The sequence below is a fragment of the Protobothrops mucrosquamatus genome, unplaced genomic scaffold, assembly GCF_001527695.2.
Source record: "Protobothrops mucrosquamatus isolate PMUCROS unplaced genomic scaffold, P.Mucros_1.0 scaffold433, whole genome shotgun sequence".
NCBI classification, from domain to species: Eukaryota; Metazoa; Chordata; class Lepidosauria; order Squamata; family Viperidae; genus Protobothrops; species Protobothrops mucrosquamatus.
The window spans coordinates 12,592-30,078 of record NW_015386758.1 but is presented as its reverse complement, the minus strand read 5'-3'; the positions used below and the strand labels follow the sequence as shown (position 1 = coordinate 30,078).

The window sequence follows — 17,487 nt, the reverse complement described above, 5'->3', positions numbered from 1 at the left end:
TCAGACTGCCTGTAATGTCTAGTGCTGAATTCTCTGAGGCTGAGAAAATTCTGCAGTGCCAGTCCAAAAAAAATGTCTAGTATCAGATGTGCAACAAGAAGGTGACAAATGGAGCAAACTTGCCAATGCATAGAATATCCCTGTAGTCATAGTTCTGCAGATATTCTAGCAGACAGAACTAATAATAATATTGAGTTGCCCAATACATAGGTGAACTGACTGTGTATGAATCCCAAGAAAAGAAAGGAAATACATTGAACTTTGGCTATCCATATCATAACCAGGGCATAACACAATTTAGAAATGCATAGTGAATTTTATCTTTTTGATCAACAGACCTGATCCACATCACCTGGGTTTCTCTGGAAAGTAGAATTAGTTGTCAATCAACTATCACACTTCTTAAATATTTCAGTTCAGTTCTTGGTCCCAGATGTATCAAAATATAGAATATGGAAATGCATACTTTGAGAGAAACTACATACTGACATGCTATTTCTGAATATATGTAGAACATTTGTGTTTGAATACGATTAAAACCCTAATTTTGTCTTGATCAAAAAAATATTAATGCAGAAATGGAACATATTGGGCACGGACTAGAAATCTATGTATTTTGTCATTAAAAAAAGAAAACTGTCCCTTTCTAAATGTATTTGTTTTTATAGCTATGGGAGAGGTGGATGAATTACGTCATTTGCTATATACATCCAAAGGATTCTATAATCATTAAACCCATTTAAATACCACTGAAAAGTTATGTTAATTTTGAATGATCATTAATAATTCTATAGATTTCTTCAGTTGGCCTTTGGAGTTGTGCCAAATATCTTTTGATGATTGCTTTATATTGTTTTATAGCCGTGATTTAATTTTTAAATGCTTCTGTTTGTTTTGTATTTTATTCCAGTTATTCCAATTCTATAAATCACTTGGTTATTTCTGTACTAAAATATCGTTGCAGTGACTGTTAATGATATCCAAGATTTCTTTTCTAGCTGAAGAAAACACAGCAAGTTTATTGCAGATGTTCTATGTTTTTGAGATAAAAGGCTGGGAGGGTTGCCATTTCTGCAGAATGAGCATTCATAATTAACATAACCTTTTCAGTGGTATTTAAATAGGTTTAATGATTATAAGGTCCTTTGGATGTCTGTAGCCCATGATGTAATTCATCCACTTCTCCCGTAGCTATCAAAACAAGCATATTTGCAATGTTCAAAATACCAGGTATACCTCCAAAGAGCAGTATTTCATACACATACCTTGGTCAACACATAGTAGCAGTCTCCGTGGAAGGTATATTTCTTCCCATCAAAAGTGGTTATGTGGGATCCACCCTCCAAAGCACATGTACTTGGACAGGGTAACTCCTGGCATATCCATCTCCCTGACTGACAAGTGCTGCAAATAGACAAACGGAGTATACAAACTAAGAGTTTGCACTGCAAATACATGCATTTAGAATATCCCACTGAAGGTGCCTTTTGGAAGTATGTCTGTTTGTATTTTCCCTACAAAATAACCAAACCTGTTTCTCCCCCCCCCTTTTTTTTTTTAATAGACTGAATAAGCCATTAAAGCTTGGATGATGTCTTTCCAGTTACAAATTAAATTACTTAGAGGCAATATTGTCAGCTGCAATAAATCAGGAAGCAAGGTGGTTCAAATGAATACAGGTTATTGCATGCTAACAGTCTCTACAAGATTCTGAACTACTAACAGTCAAAGCAAATTGGTGGTAGATATAAATCAATGGACTTATATCTCTTGTGGGGTGAAGGGACTCAACACTAATGATGCATTTGACCCCTCCTCCCTCGGGCTCAGCCTGGTCATCTCCTACAAATACATTCACTTTTCTTTGGGTTATTTGCTGATCCTGGGCATTTTTTATCTTTTTCAATACCACACAAATGCAAAATTTCCTAATTTGACTTGGCATGTTTACTAAATATAAAATAATACTATGATATTGGAATAAAAGCAGGGGGGGTCATTGGTAATGCAAGGAAGTTATTTTGATGACATTCCCATTACTTGTTGTTTGATGTTGTTGTTATTATTTCAACAAACATCACTCTCAGGGTGTTTCTGTACTAGTAATATAAAGTGTCTAAATAGTATCACTCTGTCGTTATTGACATGATAGAAACCCTGTCCTCATTTTGACATAACAATGAATGGATTACTCTAAAAAATTACTATAAGTGCTAATAATGAGCTGTTGGCATTCTTACCACTTTTCACATTCATTGGTAATTTTCTGACCAGGGGAGAATATTTTTCCATGAAGTTTACAGTGGCATTGGCTTGTTAACACACAACCATTCCCTGTGACATCATCATATACTGTGCCTGCAAAAGTGAAAAAAAAGCATTAATAGTGCATGACAACTAAAGCTGCTACTAAAGTTCTAAACTGGAAATTCCATTAAATTATCTATACTAAGCACTATACTGTACACATTATCTATACTAGGACAATTTTCTAGCTAATTACTACATTTAGTTGAAGAATACAGAGTATGAGTGATATATCCTTGGCAGAAGAGAACAAGCTTTGTAAGGATGTTTGTAGAATCTTCTTAGCCTAATTTCATGAGATCCTAATTTCAGACATTTTCTGCAAACACTCAGTTCAGGACATGTTCAAGAACAAATTGAAAAAGAAAAAGAAAAAAGAAAAGAGGTTCCAAAGAGAAAAGAGGGGTGGGTCAAAAGCCCCTCTCATTTCTGATGCTAGTCCAGTTCACTGCATCAGGCATCTGACTGATTATCCCCAAGAAAATGTGGCATTCAGTTATAATAAGAAAGTTTGCCTGTTCCTTTTCTGAACTTGTGATAGATGGCAGTAATGATGCTTCTTTTAAAGCAGCAGTTCTCAACCTATGGGTCGCGACCCCATTTGGGGTCGATCGACCATTTCACGGGGGTCGCCAAGCAAGGCTGTCCGACATTTTTTTCCCCTTTTCCGGCGGGTGCCTTACTTCCCTTGAGCTGGGCCAGCTGGTGGTCGGCCTGCTCCGTCTCTGCCGCTTGCCAACTACGCCTCGGCCGGCGCAGGGGGCGGAACCACACATGCGCGGTGCTCCCGGGCAGGGAAAGTCCTCGACTTACGACCGGTTGGGTAGTCCTCGACTTACAACCAGTTTAGTCCTCAACTTACAACCAGTTTAGTCCTCGACTTACGACCGGTTGGGGGGTCGCGGCATTAAAAAGGTTGAGAACCACTGTTTTAAAGGGCGATCATCCCTTCTGCTTAACGCTGGCAAATGTTTTTTATTAATTTCTAATATTGCTACCTCAAAATTTCTTGACGGGGAATTACATTTTTTTACATCCTTTTTCTCAGAGATAAATCTCAGTGAATCAACTACAGACTACTGCTTACTGGTATGCTTGTTATTGCATTGAGCACTAATAGTTCAATTACTATTAAACTAAGCATAAATAACTATGAAAAGGGACTAATCAGCTTGGCCTCAACCATTCAAATGAGCAGGGATTTAAACTTGAATTTCCCATCCAATCCTTTATACACTGAAATTGTTACCTTTGGGGCAAAAACAGCCATCCATGTAGTGCTCTTCACATAGTTTGCTGATCTCCAGGTGCGAACAGGAGTCCATACAGGGAGAACCACTTTCCAGGTAAATCATATTTTTGGGACATGACTTCGCTAAAAGAATAAAAGAATTGGGCAATGATTAGGAAACATACTTTGTATTTAATGGACAAAAATCCATTTACTATGAGGAAAAGCACACAATAGAATTGCATTTATGAGGAACTCAACTCTTTAAAATCATTGTATGTTGATTATACCATATTATTGACTGTGAATCCAATTGATCTGCAGTGAATCTTGGACTACAGTGAGGTGAATGGATTTGAAAATGAAGATATGAATGATCAAGGTAGTTGTTCTTCCCACAGAAACCGAGGAAGCAACAGATTACTTTATGCACAAAAATGGAAGGACACTTTCATTCCCACAATGGATGAATGGCTGGAAAAGTTGATGGAGTTAGCAGAGATGGCTAAATTGACTGCTTTGATTTTTAAAAAAAAAAAAAAAAAAAACCACAATTACTTTTGTTTCTACTTGGAAACTGCTTCTGGAATTTGTGCTTGAGATGAAAAAAAAATGAAACTTTGATTTTAGATTTTACCGATTAGATAGATTTGTTGTTATAGAAATGGCTAGTTTGTATTACCATGTAAAAGTAAAAAGTTGAGGTTTGATGTTATTGTCTTATTCTACTGCACCAAACGGAGTTGGAAATCAATGTCTTTTCTTTCTTTTTTCCCTTTGCCCTGCATTTTTCCTTCCCTTCTCCCTCCCTTATTTTCCCACTATTTTCTTTTGTATTTTTTTGTATTTTATATTATAAATGAATAACAATAAAACAAAAAAAATAAAGGAAGCAATTGTTAGTTATAAATAAATGGCAAAAAACCAAAACCCCACCCTCTGGCAAGGTGATGAATTTGTGTATCTCTGCAAGCTTTTTTCTAAAGATGGGGAAAGTAGCAAAATAAAATGTGCAAATTCTAGCAGAAAAGTGGTGGATAATATCTGGTCTGTTGTGAGGAATGACAGAAGCAAAATGGGCTACGTATAAGACCCTGCTCCTGCCCATTTAGTTATAGGAAAGTCTGTTGGGTAAATAAGGAAAGATATAAAAGTAAATTGATTGGAGTGGGAATGAGACTTAAGCATGCCTGGTAAAACAAGAAGAGACAGAATCAAGAGTGAAAGAATAAGCAAATGAATGTGGGTTGAATACAAACTAAGTGACCAGTAGGAAAGAAATTCATTAAAGTGGTTTGATCATATCGAGAAAATGAATGAGGATCAAAATACAAAACAAAAAGATGACAAAGTAGTAAAAAGACAGAGAATTGATAAATTTGTATTTAAAGTAGAAAAAGGACAAAGTTCTATATAACAAAATATAACTAATTTAATGTTTTATGGGTCTGGTGGAAGCAATGCTTTTTTGCAAGAATTTAATTCTTTAGTGGTATAGCCAACATGCATTGCTATAAACTAGATACGTGTATGCCTTTCCTTTCCTTTCCTTTCCTTTCTCATGCCATTACTTTCTTTGATTACTATTTTGTTCCTTTTCTCATGCTTTGAATAATTTGCCCAGAAATACCATGGTGGGGATTGATGGATGGATGGATGGATGGATAACCAACTCCAAATTCAGACAGATAAAATAATAGTCTATCAGCATTCTTTGTGAAAGTTTCCAAGTTTTTAAATGTTGTTAATATAAGACCACTGGTGGCTGCCTTGCATTTTTTAAAAAAAACACTTTCTACAGTCAGTTGACAATTCACATTTGATTGAATTCTCCTGAGTTTCAAATGGTTTTAATTTTCCTTATTTTGTTTTAACATTTTTGTAGGTCAGCTTAGTTCCCAAGACACTGATGCTCCATGGGAATGGCCCAAAATAAATAATCAATGATGGAGGAGATTAAGGAGAAACATATTCAGGATGAAAGATGGAGGATCTTCAGGACCATTCTGATGCAAAGTAAAAGAGTTTTAGTATACACACCTGCATCCTGCTTAAATTTTTTCAACTTCATTTTGTTCTTGTATGCTGCCAGACTCACACTGTTTAAGTTAGGCAGCCTTATAAATCCATTCAATCAATCAATATTATCTAAGCCAGTTTGTTACTTACGGCAGAGCTGATGGGTCCTCCAGTTCTGAGGTTTGCCACCAGCATGGGAACACTGTCGTGAATACTCAGAGATGGAACTGCAGAGGCAGAAAGAGTCGTCGGTATGCTTACAAGCACATCTGTCATGCATGCAGGCTTGAACATACAGTTCTAGATTCAGGCGATTCTGGCAATCTGCAAATGCTGGCGAAGTTAGGAGAGTTTTACACTCTTCACGCTTGAAAGAGAAGAAAACAGAGAAGGTGTCTCCCTTATATTACCTTCCAATAATAATAATAATTGATTAAAACTATAAACCAAAATTGTGCATTCAAGTTTTGGGACTGTGAAACATGGGCCACTGCTCTCAATAAAAACTGCCGGAGCAAAACCAGACAGAATTAGAGGCTGACCTCTCCATATTTCTGATAATCCATAAGGGTTTGAGAACTTACATGCTGGTTGCAGAGTTCAATAGGCTTTGTCTCATCAGGATCTTCACATTTTTTGGGGGGGTTATTGATTTTTTGTAGGTTTCCAAATGTGATTGGGTTGTAGCTTAATCCTATTAGAAACAATAAATGTGTATTTAAACAATCTCATATTTAGCTTATCTCAGCATCCTGATAAGTGTAAATATCCATATGTGATAAATCAGCTAGATATGGAGGAGTGCACGTTGTTGTGTTACGGATACCAAACAATGTACTTTGAGAACTGGAAGACAGATGATCAACAGAAATGCTGAAAAAAATGCTTTACTATATATTTAGTAAACTAGGAAACAAAACATCCTTTAGTAAACTAGGAAACAAAACAAAGCCAGCTTATATCTGGCTTTGCTTGCAAACCACAGCTTCTTGTTCTACAATACATTCATCCAGAATGGACTATTTAAATCTTTTACAGTTTTATTCTAATTGTTGATGTTCATATACTTAAAGGTTTGTTTGAATATTTCAATATTTTTCATTCCATTTTCATGGAAAAATACACGAATCTCAGAATTTAACTTGGGTTGAGTGGAAGTAATACATACAGTTGGTAAAGTGAATTCTATTGCTCTAAATATATTGCTCTAAATATATATCCCCTGACTATATTAAAAAAAAATTAATTATACAGTGGACAGTATTATATTAAATAGTAAATCAAGTTCTGCTAACTTAGTTTAATGACCTCATAATTTAGTTAAAATTTAGAATATATACAGTAAATCATTGTGCATTCTCATTTGCAAACTAATTTGCCTGGAAAAAATTAAAGTGTTGCGTATGTGATTTAAACTATTGTTTGACTGTCAGTTCTGCATTTAAAGCATGTTCTCCAGTTTGTAGTAGAATGCTATCTGTAGTGTTGCTCTACTTACCATCTGAGATAAATTCGTTGTAGATCTGTTGTCCATTATAATCTCCACAAAGGCCACAAGTTAAATTGTTGAATTTAGAGTCAAGCTCAATCTACATTGAAGAAATAAAACCAGGATATTTTGATTGATGGTGGTGATTCAGTTTCTCAAGGATATGTCTTCTTTTACATGCTGAGATCCTTTAACAAGATATGCTGGAATTCTACTTGGGACAGTATAATTAATGATACCCATTGCACCTCTGCTTTACCACTGTTTCAAGACCAGGATGACAACCAGGATCAGAAGAAGTTGTAACTGACTTACAACAGTTCATTTAGTGACTGTTCAAAGTTAAAACAGCACTGAAAAAAATAACTTATGACCATTTTTCACAGTTACGACCGTTGCAACATCCCCATGGTCATGTGATTTACATTCGGATGCTTGACAACTATTTATGATGGTTGCAGTGTGATCATCTTTTGAGATGTTTTGACAAGCAAAGTCAATGGGGAAGCCAGATTCACTTAACAACCATATTACTAATTTAACAACTGTAGTGATTCACTTTACAAATGTGGCAAGAAAAGTCACAAAATTAGGATAACTCACTTAACAAATTTCTCACTTAGAAACATAAATTCTGGGCTCATAAGTCAAATGCTGATTTCCTAAAGCAATTCTCTGATACAGAACAGGATATTTTGCAATATTACAGGACATATTTCTAATGCTAAAACTTTTACCTGAATAATTCTATGTATGAAAAAGTCCTTACAAGCTATGCAGGTTTAAGTTGTATTCAGCCAATGGTATAGAATTATTCCAAAACCTATCATAGGTACTAGAAAGAAAACCACAAACAGAGTATCAGTTGCCTATGTGATTCATATATCAGACAGAAATTGACATCATACCATCAAAGCATCTGCCTGGTTCCATATCAGAATTAGGCCCGCTTTTGCATAGAGTTTAGTATATATATCATTCTTCTCAATCAGGACACCAGAACTATAGTATGGAGTCTTTACCCTGTAAAGAGGGATGACAGAATAGTACATGCATTGGTGTCCATTGCAATGAAGAGCTCAAGCATTAGAAGTCGATCATATTTCTATAATTAGTACCTCTGTATAATTAGTACATTGTACCTCTGGTCTATTTTTACATCCAAACAGAATTGTTTTCAGAATTGTAATGTTTGTTGCCTGATTTGATCCCACCCCATCCCTCCAAATTGTACCTGGGTTTGGCTCCATATTTGTGCAATCTTAATAGCTCAGTCAAGCCAACAAGTACAAATATACTGTTTGCTGGAAGCAGTCCTCTTTTTCAGTAAAACTCTCATGAGTTAGAAGATATTTGGCAAGTGTAGGCAATGAGAAAAAGAACCCCACTTTAATGAAAAATGGGTTGTTTTCCCTAGCCTCTTCCACAAACCTCTGAAAATCTGGTAACAGGGAATAAATATGATATTAAAAGACACCAAATTTTAGTTGGTTTCAGTCAGGCTAATTCCAGTAATGACTTTCTGCAATGTCACTATGTATGATTCCCGCTAGCATATTTTAAGACATATTTCCTTGTTCACTGAAATAATTGTACTCCATTCTATTCAGTCTACCAACAGATTAGTTGGAAGCATCCTATACATGTGGCTAGTCAGCAGGAAAAAATCAGGAGGAAAGTACTTGAATGCAAAGCTACAGAACTTATCGGAATAAATATAACTTCACTGGCTGCAGCAATCGTATTAGACTGAGATAGGCTTATGATGCGCGTTTAACCTTTTCTGATATAAAAAGCAAGGGGATTGTTTAGACTCATTTTTTCCCTGTGCTATGCTGAGCAGGATCTTATATGCAGGTTTTTACTCATTTGCGAGATTTGCTGCAAAGTAAAAGGTTAGTCAACCCTAGAATAATGGAACAGGTCACATTACAGGAAAAGAGAAATATTAACATTCATTAAGAGAAAGAATATGTTTTCTTAAGCCAATTACCCAACATTTACCATGGGTTTAAAATTCAATAATCTGGTCAGGAATGTAAAATGCTAATTACAGAAGAAAAAGCTACCATCAGTTATCTCACCTATGCTAAGGGAGAAAAACAACTAAAGCTTCTATACCAGTATATAGAACCAGTATATCTACTGACTAAAAGGGACATTTTCCCATTTGAACCTTCTAGTATAGTCTTCTAATCCTTCTAATCTTCATGCTTTATGTTCAACATGAACTTGGATGAGTTTCTAGTAATGACCATTCAATTTTAAGTCAAAATCCCTTAATAATATAGAAAAATCTTCTCAGTAGATATTGTCAGATTGGGGTGTTTGTAACATATAGAAAATCAAGATCATTATGCTGTTGCCCATAGGATACAGAAGAAATTCTAGTGACGTCCAGTGTTTGATCTAAAGAGAACTTACCCAATGGATCAACATGGACATAACTTTATTTGGCAACTTTCAATACAACCTCTCTCTTAGTTTCAGTTGTATTTTTATAAGTTGACATTATAATGTTTAATTAACAATTGTTCTAAAAGTCAACAAGATGAAGCTAGTATAAAAGAAGGAGTGACTGCATGTGGAATGCAATTGGGTGAAATGTGACCAGATGAAAAGTTGAAAAATATTGTTATCCTCTGGATTGAGAATGAAATTGCTGACAATAATATTGTAGCATATTGAAGTTCAACAGTCCAGGAGCCAGCTTCATTATTAGCCTCTACACTGAGTGTCTAATAGCAACAGAGGTGTGCAAGCCTTAGGAATAGTAACTAAAACCCATTTTACCTCAGATGTTTTTCCTGAATAATCATGCCTGAATTCAGTCCAAATTTTGCTTTAGTTGAAAACTAACTTATTTTGTACCTCTCTTGAAAATTTTCTGAAGAATTTCAACATTACTTCAAACTTTGCTCAAAGCTACATTTCTTTTGAAAATGTAGCTTGAGTTTCTACACAGTGTAGCTTCTGAAAGTTTTGGGCCATAGCTTCTGCGATATTAAAGCTTCTGCGGTGAAATTTTGGTGAAAGATTGTCAGAATTCAAAAGTTGCATGCTTGGAAACCTAATCATATCAGAGGAACTTACGTTTGCCCATCTACCACAACCCTCTTGTGAGTGAGGTAAATAGCAACATCTTTGATTGCAACAAGAACATATTGGATATTAGGGTGCAGTTGGTCATTCTGCTCACGCTGGATATGAACAGAGAACTCTTTATAAGTATCTCGGCAGTCTGAAGCAAAGTTGTAATCACAGATCCCAGGAAATTGGTAAAAATCTCCATCAAAGGTTTTGAAATGGTTGTTCCCCCAAGTACTGCAGACATAGTGACCATGGTTAGATTTTCTTACTGAAAAGACAAAAATGTGGTGACAAATAACCATTAAGGACTATTATGAAGCAAAATAAAAAACAACAACCCCAGATCAATAACACTTAAGTAATTAAGTCAAAATAAACAATTTAAACAGCCTTGGAATGGGGAAAGCTTGCCAGTATCAAATGTTTGACTAAAATTCTTAGCATTTTATATTACCATTGTTGATTGCATCATCTCAAGAAATATGCGCACATAGAGCATGAAAAAGAGGCATAAATATTGTCATTTTTTCTGGTATAACAAGATTTTTGCACTATGGGAAGCAGAGGGAGAATGTTACCTGTTAATGTGAGTTAGTAATGTACTGTGATGGTAGTGCGGTACTAAAGCATTTAAAACAAAATTGCTACCATTTATACCAAATAAGATGTGATTTTTGATTGAAAGTTGCAGATTCGAGTTATATTCATTAACAGTAGAGATATTTAGATACGTCTTGCTCTGTTTGCAGGTCTTTAGCATTTGAAGATTAATGAAAAAATCAAAATCAGTATCCCAGTGCTGAAATGGACATTATAGTACAGCAAAGTGTTACCCTCCCTATTAATACTGTTAATATTACATTTATTATGATCACTGACCATAATTCAACAAGATAACAGCAGATAGAACAAAATAAAACAAAAGAGTTTACATCACTAACGCAGTCAAATGGCATCTGGTTTATAAAATTTTGTAGCAAATATTGACCACGTTCATAGAAACTGAATCATACTGGCCAGATAACAGCCGCTGTACATAGAATAAATGAGATTTGCTTAGATACTTGGTTAAATAAGGAGTTATAAGATGCACTTTGCATCCTTAAAAAATGCAATACAACAGGACTACAGATTCAATAAACTCTGCGACAAATACCGTAAGCCAAGATCTGCCATGCCTTAATATTGGCAACATATTCATTCATATCATCCAGAATATTCTCTGTTACAAGCAGAGATGAGGAGCACCCAGTACCTTCCATATTTTCAAAGCCCTGAGTAATCATTGGAGGACTTGAAAGCTTGTCTGATGTGCATTACAGCAAGCCTCGTGTGCTCTTTAGGATTCCTTATTGGCCATTTCTATAGCATATTTGTTAAACATCTTACCTGTTTTAATTTCACTTGCATAGCAAAGTACCAGCCCTAGCAACAACAGGCTGGTCACCTTTGGCCCCATGGTGGCTACGAGTGCAAGGCAGGTGCAAGTCTACAGCCTTTCTTTATATAATGCCCATTGGTGCAATCCATCCCACCAGAAGGGAGGAAGAGGAGGGGTCAAGTGTTTGTACAATGTTTATTTTCAGAAAGCAAACAGACCTGGATTTTTTTATTGTAATAGCTGTAATCTAACATTCAGGAAATAGAATAATATTTTTTTTATTTATTGGTTCAGTTATCATGCAATGACCCTTTTTATGGCCCGTTTATATTTTATTTCTCAAAAGGATGCTGGACTTTTTTCCATTTCACCCAGGCTTAATTTAAGGTATATTTTAACTATAGACAGTAGATGCTCAGTGTAGGAATATTTTATTTAAGAATAGCCCATGATCCTAGAAATACTTTTTTTCTGAATAAGAACTATTTAGAATTCCTCAAATCCTAAGATTTAGCCTTTGGAATAAGATTAATTGTAGTTGTTATGAGAAAATTAAGATACTGATATTGTTTATTGATTAGCAATATTAATGCAACAGTAGATCCAAAGAATATATACTAGTTCCATCAGTGCTTTTTTTCTAAAAAAAAAAAAAAAAAAAAAAGGTGCCGGAACTCACACATGTCATACAACATGCCTTGCCTACTCTACAAGGTTCCATCCAAAAAAAGTGGTGGAACTCCGTTCCGGGCGTTCTATGAGAAAAAAAGCCCTGAGTTCCATGCATCTGAAAAGAGGGTTAATTTACTATTAAAATACCCTGCTCATAGGACCATTATTCTCACTTTGCATGACCCTCTTCTTCCACGTTAGGGGAAAATCTTGTTTGAGAGCCTCAGAAAGTTTGAAAGTGGCACTGTGGAATGTCCTTCAAAGAAATAAATTATATTTGTGCACTCAAGGTTTTTGGTTTGCTCCTACATGGATGCTGGCACTGAGCTGAAGAAAAATAGGATTTAATTCTAAATAGGATATCATGTACTTTGTGCCAGCAGCTATGAAAAAAGAACATTCTCAACTTTCATGCTGGCAAAGTAACATCTTTCTTCTCTTTGTTAAAGTATACAAGAGATTTATCTCAAGTTCTCCTAGAGGTTTTGAACAACCAAAAGGCAAGGAGAGCCTCCACTAGACCCTGCATTTCCAGAATTACATTCATAGGTCTAGCTTTGCTGTGCTAATAAATCTTTATTGGCATTGTATCATTTCAGATGAAAGGTGAGGCTCACATGACTGAATAGTCTCTTTTAATTAAAAAAATAAGTTTGGGAGACTCTTCTGCTCATAGAACCTTCTTGTACAATTTAGAATCTGGCATTATCAGGATTTGTAATGGTAAAAGCCACCAGAAGGAGACTAATCTCCATTTCAAAAGAGTGTTTGCCTATCATTTTACAGAATGAAATGTTGAAGGGAAGGAGAACCACAGAAAGGGGCAGTGGTGGGATTCAAATATATGAACAACCGTTTTTTTGTGTGGATTCCGCTTCCGGAGGTCCGGCTGAATCCCACCACTGGAAAGGGGGCAAAATTTATGAAGGCATCCGACTTTCCTTTACAGTATTTGATAGAGTATACTTACATAAGGCTATCTAAGGTATCTACAGTGGCCTTTTAAAAAGCCTAGAGGATTAGTGGTTCACCTGATGCATTTCCACAGTCCATAATTAAAGGTTTTCTTGTTCCTTTTCACAAAGGCTGAACTCTTGTCATTTTAGATTGAGCTGAATAACCTTTAGAGGAGGGGAAGCAGCTTTCTGTGTCAATGTTTAATGGCAATTGAGAAGAAGCATGATTTTAACATTAAAAAACTATCATGTCAGATCAGCTGGCCTCTAACCCCATTTGTGTAAAGAAGAATTTAAAAAAAGGAAGATGCTAGAGTGAACCCATTAATATTACTGAACCCCAACATGTCCAGAAATTTGATGCTGGGTTGATTTTGCTGCTCCCACACTTGGTACTCTCAGTAAAGCAGTTTCATCTACTCCTAGTATCAAAGAAAAGTGAGATTAATAAATAAAGCCCAGTGATTTATCTCAACACACAAATTTGGTTCTGGACAGGAATACAATAATGGATACAGAATTTTTTTTAAAAAAAAATCTTTATGGGATGCATGTTTTTTTCCTATTCGTTTAACAAATGTATTAATTCTTTATAATACTCCAAATCTGTTTGAATCCTCTGCAGTTCTATGGTCTCAAAGCTGCTGAAATAAGACTGGTGCCAGAATTTCACACTCTTGATCAAAGTTTCTTCTGATTTCAATTTGTAGGCAAGCATGCCCCTTCTAATTTTTCTGTTTTTAAATAATAACATGTCACAGCCTTGTTGGGTCAGGTTAAGGACCATGTCAATCCATCGTTTTATTTTTCACAACAAGCAACTATATATCTCTGGGAGAATTTCTCAGTAGAAGATATTCTTCTCCCATCATTGTTCTTCTGCAAGTGGTATTTGGAATGCTGCTTTTTCCACCATGGAGGCAATATTGTAATTTCAAATCTAACAGACCATAATAGAATGGTCTTCCATGAATTCATCCAATCCCTTTTTAATTTCATTCAAGGTAATGACCATTGCCACATCTTGTGGAAATGAATTCTAGAGTTTAATTATACTCATTGTGCAGAATTATGTCATTTTGTTAATTCTAGGTCCTTCTGAGGGAAGGGAAGGGAAAAATAGGGGGAAGGAACCCCAGCATCTCTTTCCTGGCCCATTCCTCCTCATGCACTCCCCCAATTTGTGCTACCCCACTACAGTACATGCTATTCCCAGTCCAAATGAAATTTCTTATACACCCCCATGCACTGTCTCCAACTCATTCCCTGTTTCTTTCTTGACCCACGTGGCACCTGTTGCACACCCCCATGCACTTTGCCCAAACCATATCGTCCTACTCCCATACAATTTCTCTGACCTGCAAAGGAACTCTCATATACTTCCAAACACCACCAGTCACCCTTCCCTATTCATACACCCCACATACCATACCTAACTCACAAGGCATCTCTCAAACCTCCCAGCAATCTCCATGCACCCATCTTGATCCATGTCACTCCCTTCTCACACACCCTACCTGACCCATGTGGTTTCCCTTTCAAACATCATCACACACCCTTCCTAATCTACACAGCCCCTCTTTCATACCCCCATATACAATTCCTGATTTGCATCCAGCACACTCCCTCACTTCCCTTCCCAGGTAGCAGCCATTTATTGTCTGTTGGCCTTGAACCTGCAATTTCCTGCTGGCTTCTCCATTGACTTTCTTCTGGCAAGCTTACCACAATCAAAGTAAATGGGGAGGAAGGAAGGAAGGAAGGAAGGCAGGCAGGCAGGCAGGCAGGAAGGAAGGAAGGAAGGAAGGAAGGAAGGAAGGAAGGAAGGAAGGAAGGAAGGAAGGAAGGAAGGAAGGAAGGAAGGAAGGAAGGAAGGAAGGAAGGAAGGAAGGAAGGAAGGAAGGAAGGAAGGAAGGAAGGAAGGAAGATTTCTAATGGTCCCTACCAATCTCCCATATGAAAACTCAGTGGGGAAGCTAGCAGGAAGTCAGAAGTTGCTCCTACTCAAATTGCTTTTTTTGCCCACATGTAGCATTCTATTTCTCTGTGTATATAAGAAACTATCTCTGAAACAATGACCCAATGGGGCACTGGCTATCTAGTGGTCCACAAAAGGTGTGTGCATGTGTGTTTGATATCATATGCAGACTTAGCTAGCTCATTAATAAACTAGTTTGGGATGCTTGGGAGATTTCATTTCTTGCTTGTCCACATTGAGGAAACTGTCAATTTATTTCTACACTTTGCTTCCTGTTCATAGCCTTCAGCAGTTCTTAAAAGAACAAGTCCCCTTATCCCATAATCACAATCTTAACTTCAGAGTCTTTAATGAAGGACTTCATCACAGCCTTTTTTCGAGCAAACTGCATCAACGGAATCATTTCCTTCCACATTCTTTTTCTCTATACATCCACATCTTCTAAAAACATAAACAGGTTGATGAAGATATTTTTGCATCAATTTGCCCCAAACAGACACTATTCTAATGGACTATAACAGAGTTTCTCACTTTGACAACTTGAAGATGTTTGGACTTCAATCCCCAGAATTCCCCAGCCATTCTCCACACATTTTCAAGCTGCCAAAGTTGAAAAACACTGGCCTGTAATATGCTGAGTCTTCCCTGAATCCCTGTTTAAAAACTAAATAAATCTCTGCAATATTTCCAGGCAGCAGTTACCAACTTTTTAGATGACTTTTGGGGAGAGGGTTCACTCATGAGTACTTTTGATAGGATGCCATTCTTCTTTCTTATTCACAAATACATGTGTATGGTTTGGTTTCTTATCAAAGAGTTATTAAACATGCATCAAAGCACAGATGAGTAGCATCACATCTCACTGTGTATGAGATAACATTTTAGAGAGCCAAAGCAACATTTTGGGAATCTGGTAGGATTGGGGAAATCTGTGAACTAGACTAGGTTTAATATTATAGTAGTTAACTATTTCCTTTGTTGAGCCTTATAAATAGTTTGCAATCCAGAATGACTGACAGATTGAATTTCTGAAGGCATTCAATTTCTTCAGAAAATGTATTGGAATGGAATGTCTATCAGAGCTTGAGGCAAGTGTCACTCTACTCACAGGCAGCTGTGAGAAATGAAGGCAGTGAAAGAGAGGAAAATGAGCTAAAAGAACTTCAGGCCATAGAGACCCATACCCAGAGATTTAGAGTGTGGGGATCCACAGAGGTGAAGAGAGAAGCAAAGATTGGAGAACAGCCCATTACCCAGTAACATCTCACACAGGAGAGGATCATGTTATAGTGCCAAAAAAGGTTACTGAGACCATTAGCTGTATTCCTCACTACATCAAGGTAGATGTTTTGGTGTAACCACATTTTGGCAATCTGATATGAGATGGCTGATTCAGCGTCTTGCAATATTTCCTCTTAAAGGCCACTGTACAGCTTTTCAAAAGAAAGCACTTTTCACAGTTTGGAAATTTTTGGTTTTCTTACCTTCCGGCAAATAAGAAAGTTTTGCCAGTCATATTTTTTTTTCATTTTAATGATTCAGTGGTAGTTGAGATTTAATATCACTGCATTTTATTTGTTGGGGAAAGAGTGACAAATAAACAAGCAACTTTATTTAATAAGGACCTTTACAAATATTTCCTCTTAATTCTTAAGATTGTGCTTATTATAGTTTTGTAATTACAATGACTATTGTTACAGAACAAAAAGTCTGGAGCTAAGCAAATGACCTATTACGTTTATTAAGAGAAAACCAGAAGGAAGCATCTTAGTTATTAGTAATAATAATAATACAGACTTGCATAACGAATCAACCAAAGAGCTGCCTCATTCAAGGAAGAATGAGGTATATTATTTTTCTCTTATGAATGCAGAATATTCAGCAGTTGAATTAAACCTCTTTTTACATGCACTCAAATTTCAGTTAGCGTCAATTATTACTACAGCCCTGGGAAATTCCCAGAGAATTGGTTTAAGTGCCCACACATTAATTGAATCTAATGGGTTTATAAGCTGAACATTTGCCTTGGAATGCAGCAGTAGTGTCTTCATTTGCATTATTATTTATTTGTATTAAAAGCAATACGATGCCAATTCTCTTTTTTTTTCTTTCCCCCACCAAAATGTTCATAGCTTCCTTCTTATTCTCAAGATGTTTTTTGTATTAGTTTGATAAAAATTTCTGAGCTAATTTGATGGTGAGATTTTACAAAATACTGCTGGTAAGTGGAATGGGTGCTGTTACATATCCCCTTTGAGTTTGTGGGAATATTTATCCTCACTTTTGAGAAATCATAATCAAATTACATAACATATAATATTAACAGGTCCAGATTAAAACATGTTAACTTAATAGCAGTCCTAT

The 17,487-nt window shown here is 36.2% G+C and overlaps 1 protein-coding gene across 1 annotated transcript in view; it reads right to left on the bottom strand.

Annotated features, from left to right (window-relative positions):
• MUC2 (mucin 2, oligomeric mucus/gel-forming) overlaps positions 1–11,595 on the bottom strand; it is a 65,566-nt gene extending 53,971 nt beyond the window's left edge. Inside the window, exons 1-9 of the mRNA XM_029284210.1 lie at positions 11,526–11,595; positions 10,140–10,404; positions 7,955–8,069; positions 7,056–7,146; positions 6,142–6,251; positions 5,708–5,924; positions 3,557–3,682; positions 2,241–2,358; positions 1,266–1,404 (exon numbers count right to left, since the gene is read on the bottom strand). Of these exons, the coding sequence (XP_029140043.1) occupies positions 1,266–1,404; positions 2,241–2,358; positions 3,557–3,682; positions 5,708–5,924; positions 6,142–6,251; positions 7,056–7,146; positions 7,955–8,069; positions 10,140–10,404; positions 11,526–11,595 (1,251 nt within the window). The remainder of the gene's footprint in view (positions 1–1,265; positions 1,405–2,240; positions 2,359–3,556; positions 3,683–5,707; positions 5,925–6,141; positions 6,252–7,055; positions 7,147–7,954; positions 8,070–10,139; positions 10,405–11,525) is intronic.
• Between the last annotated feature and the right edge of the window lie 5,892 nt (positions 11,596–17,487).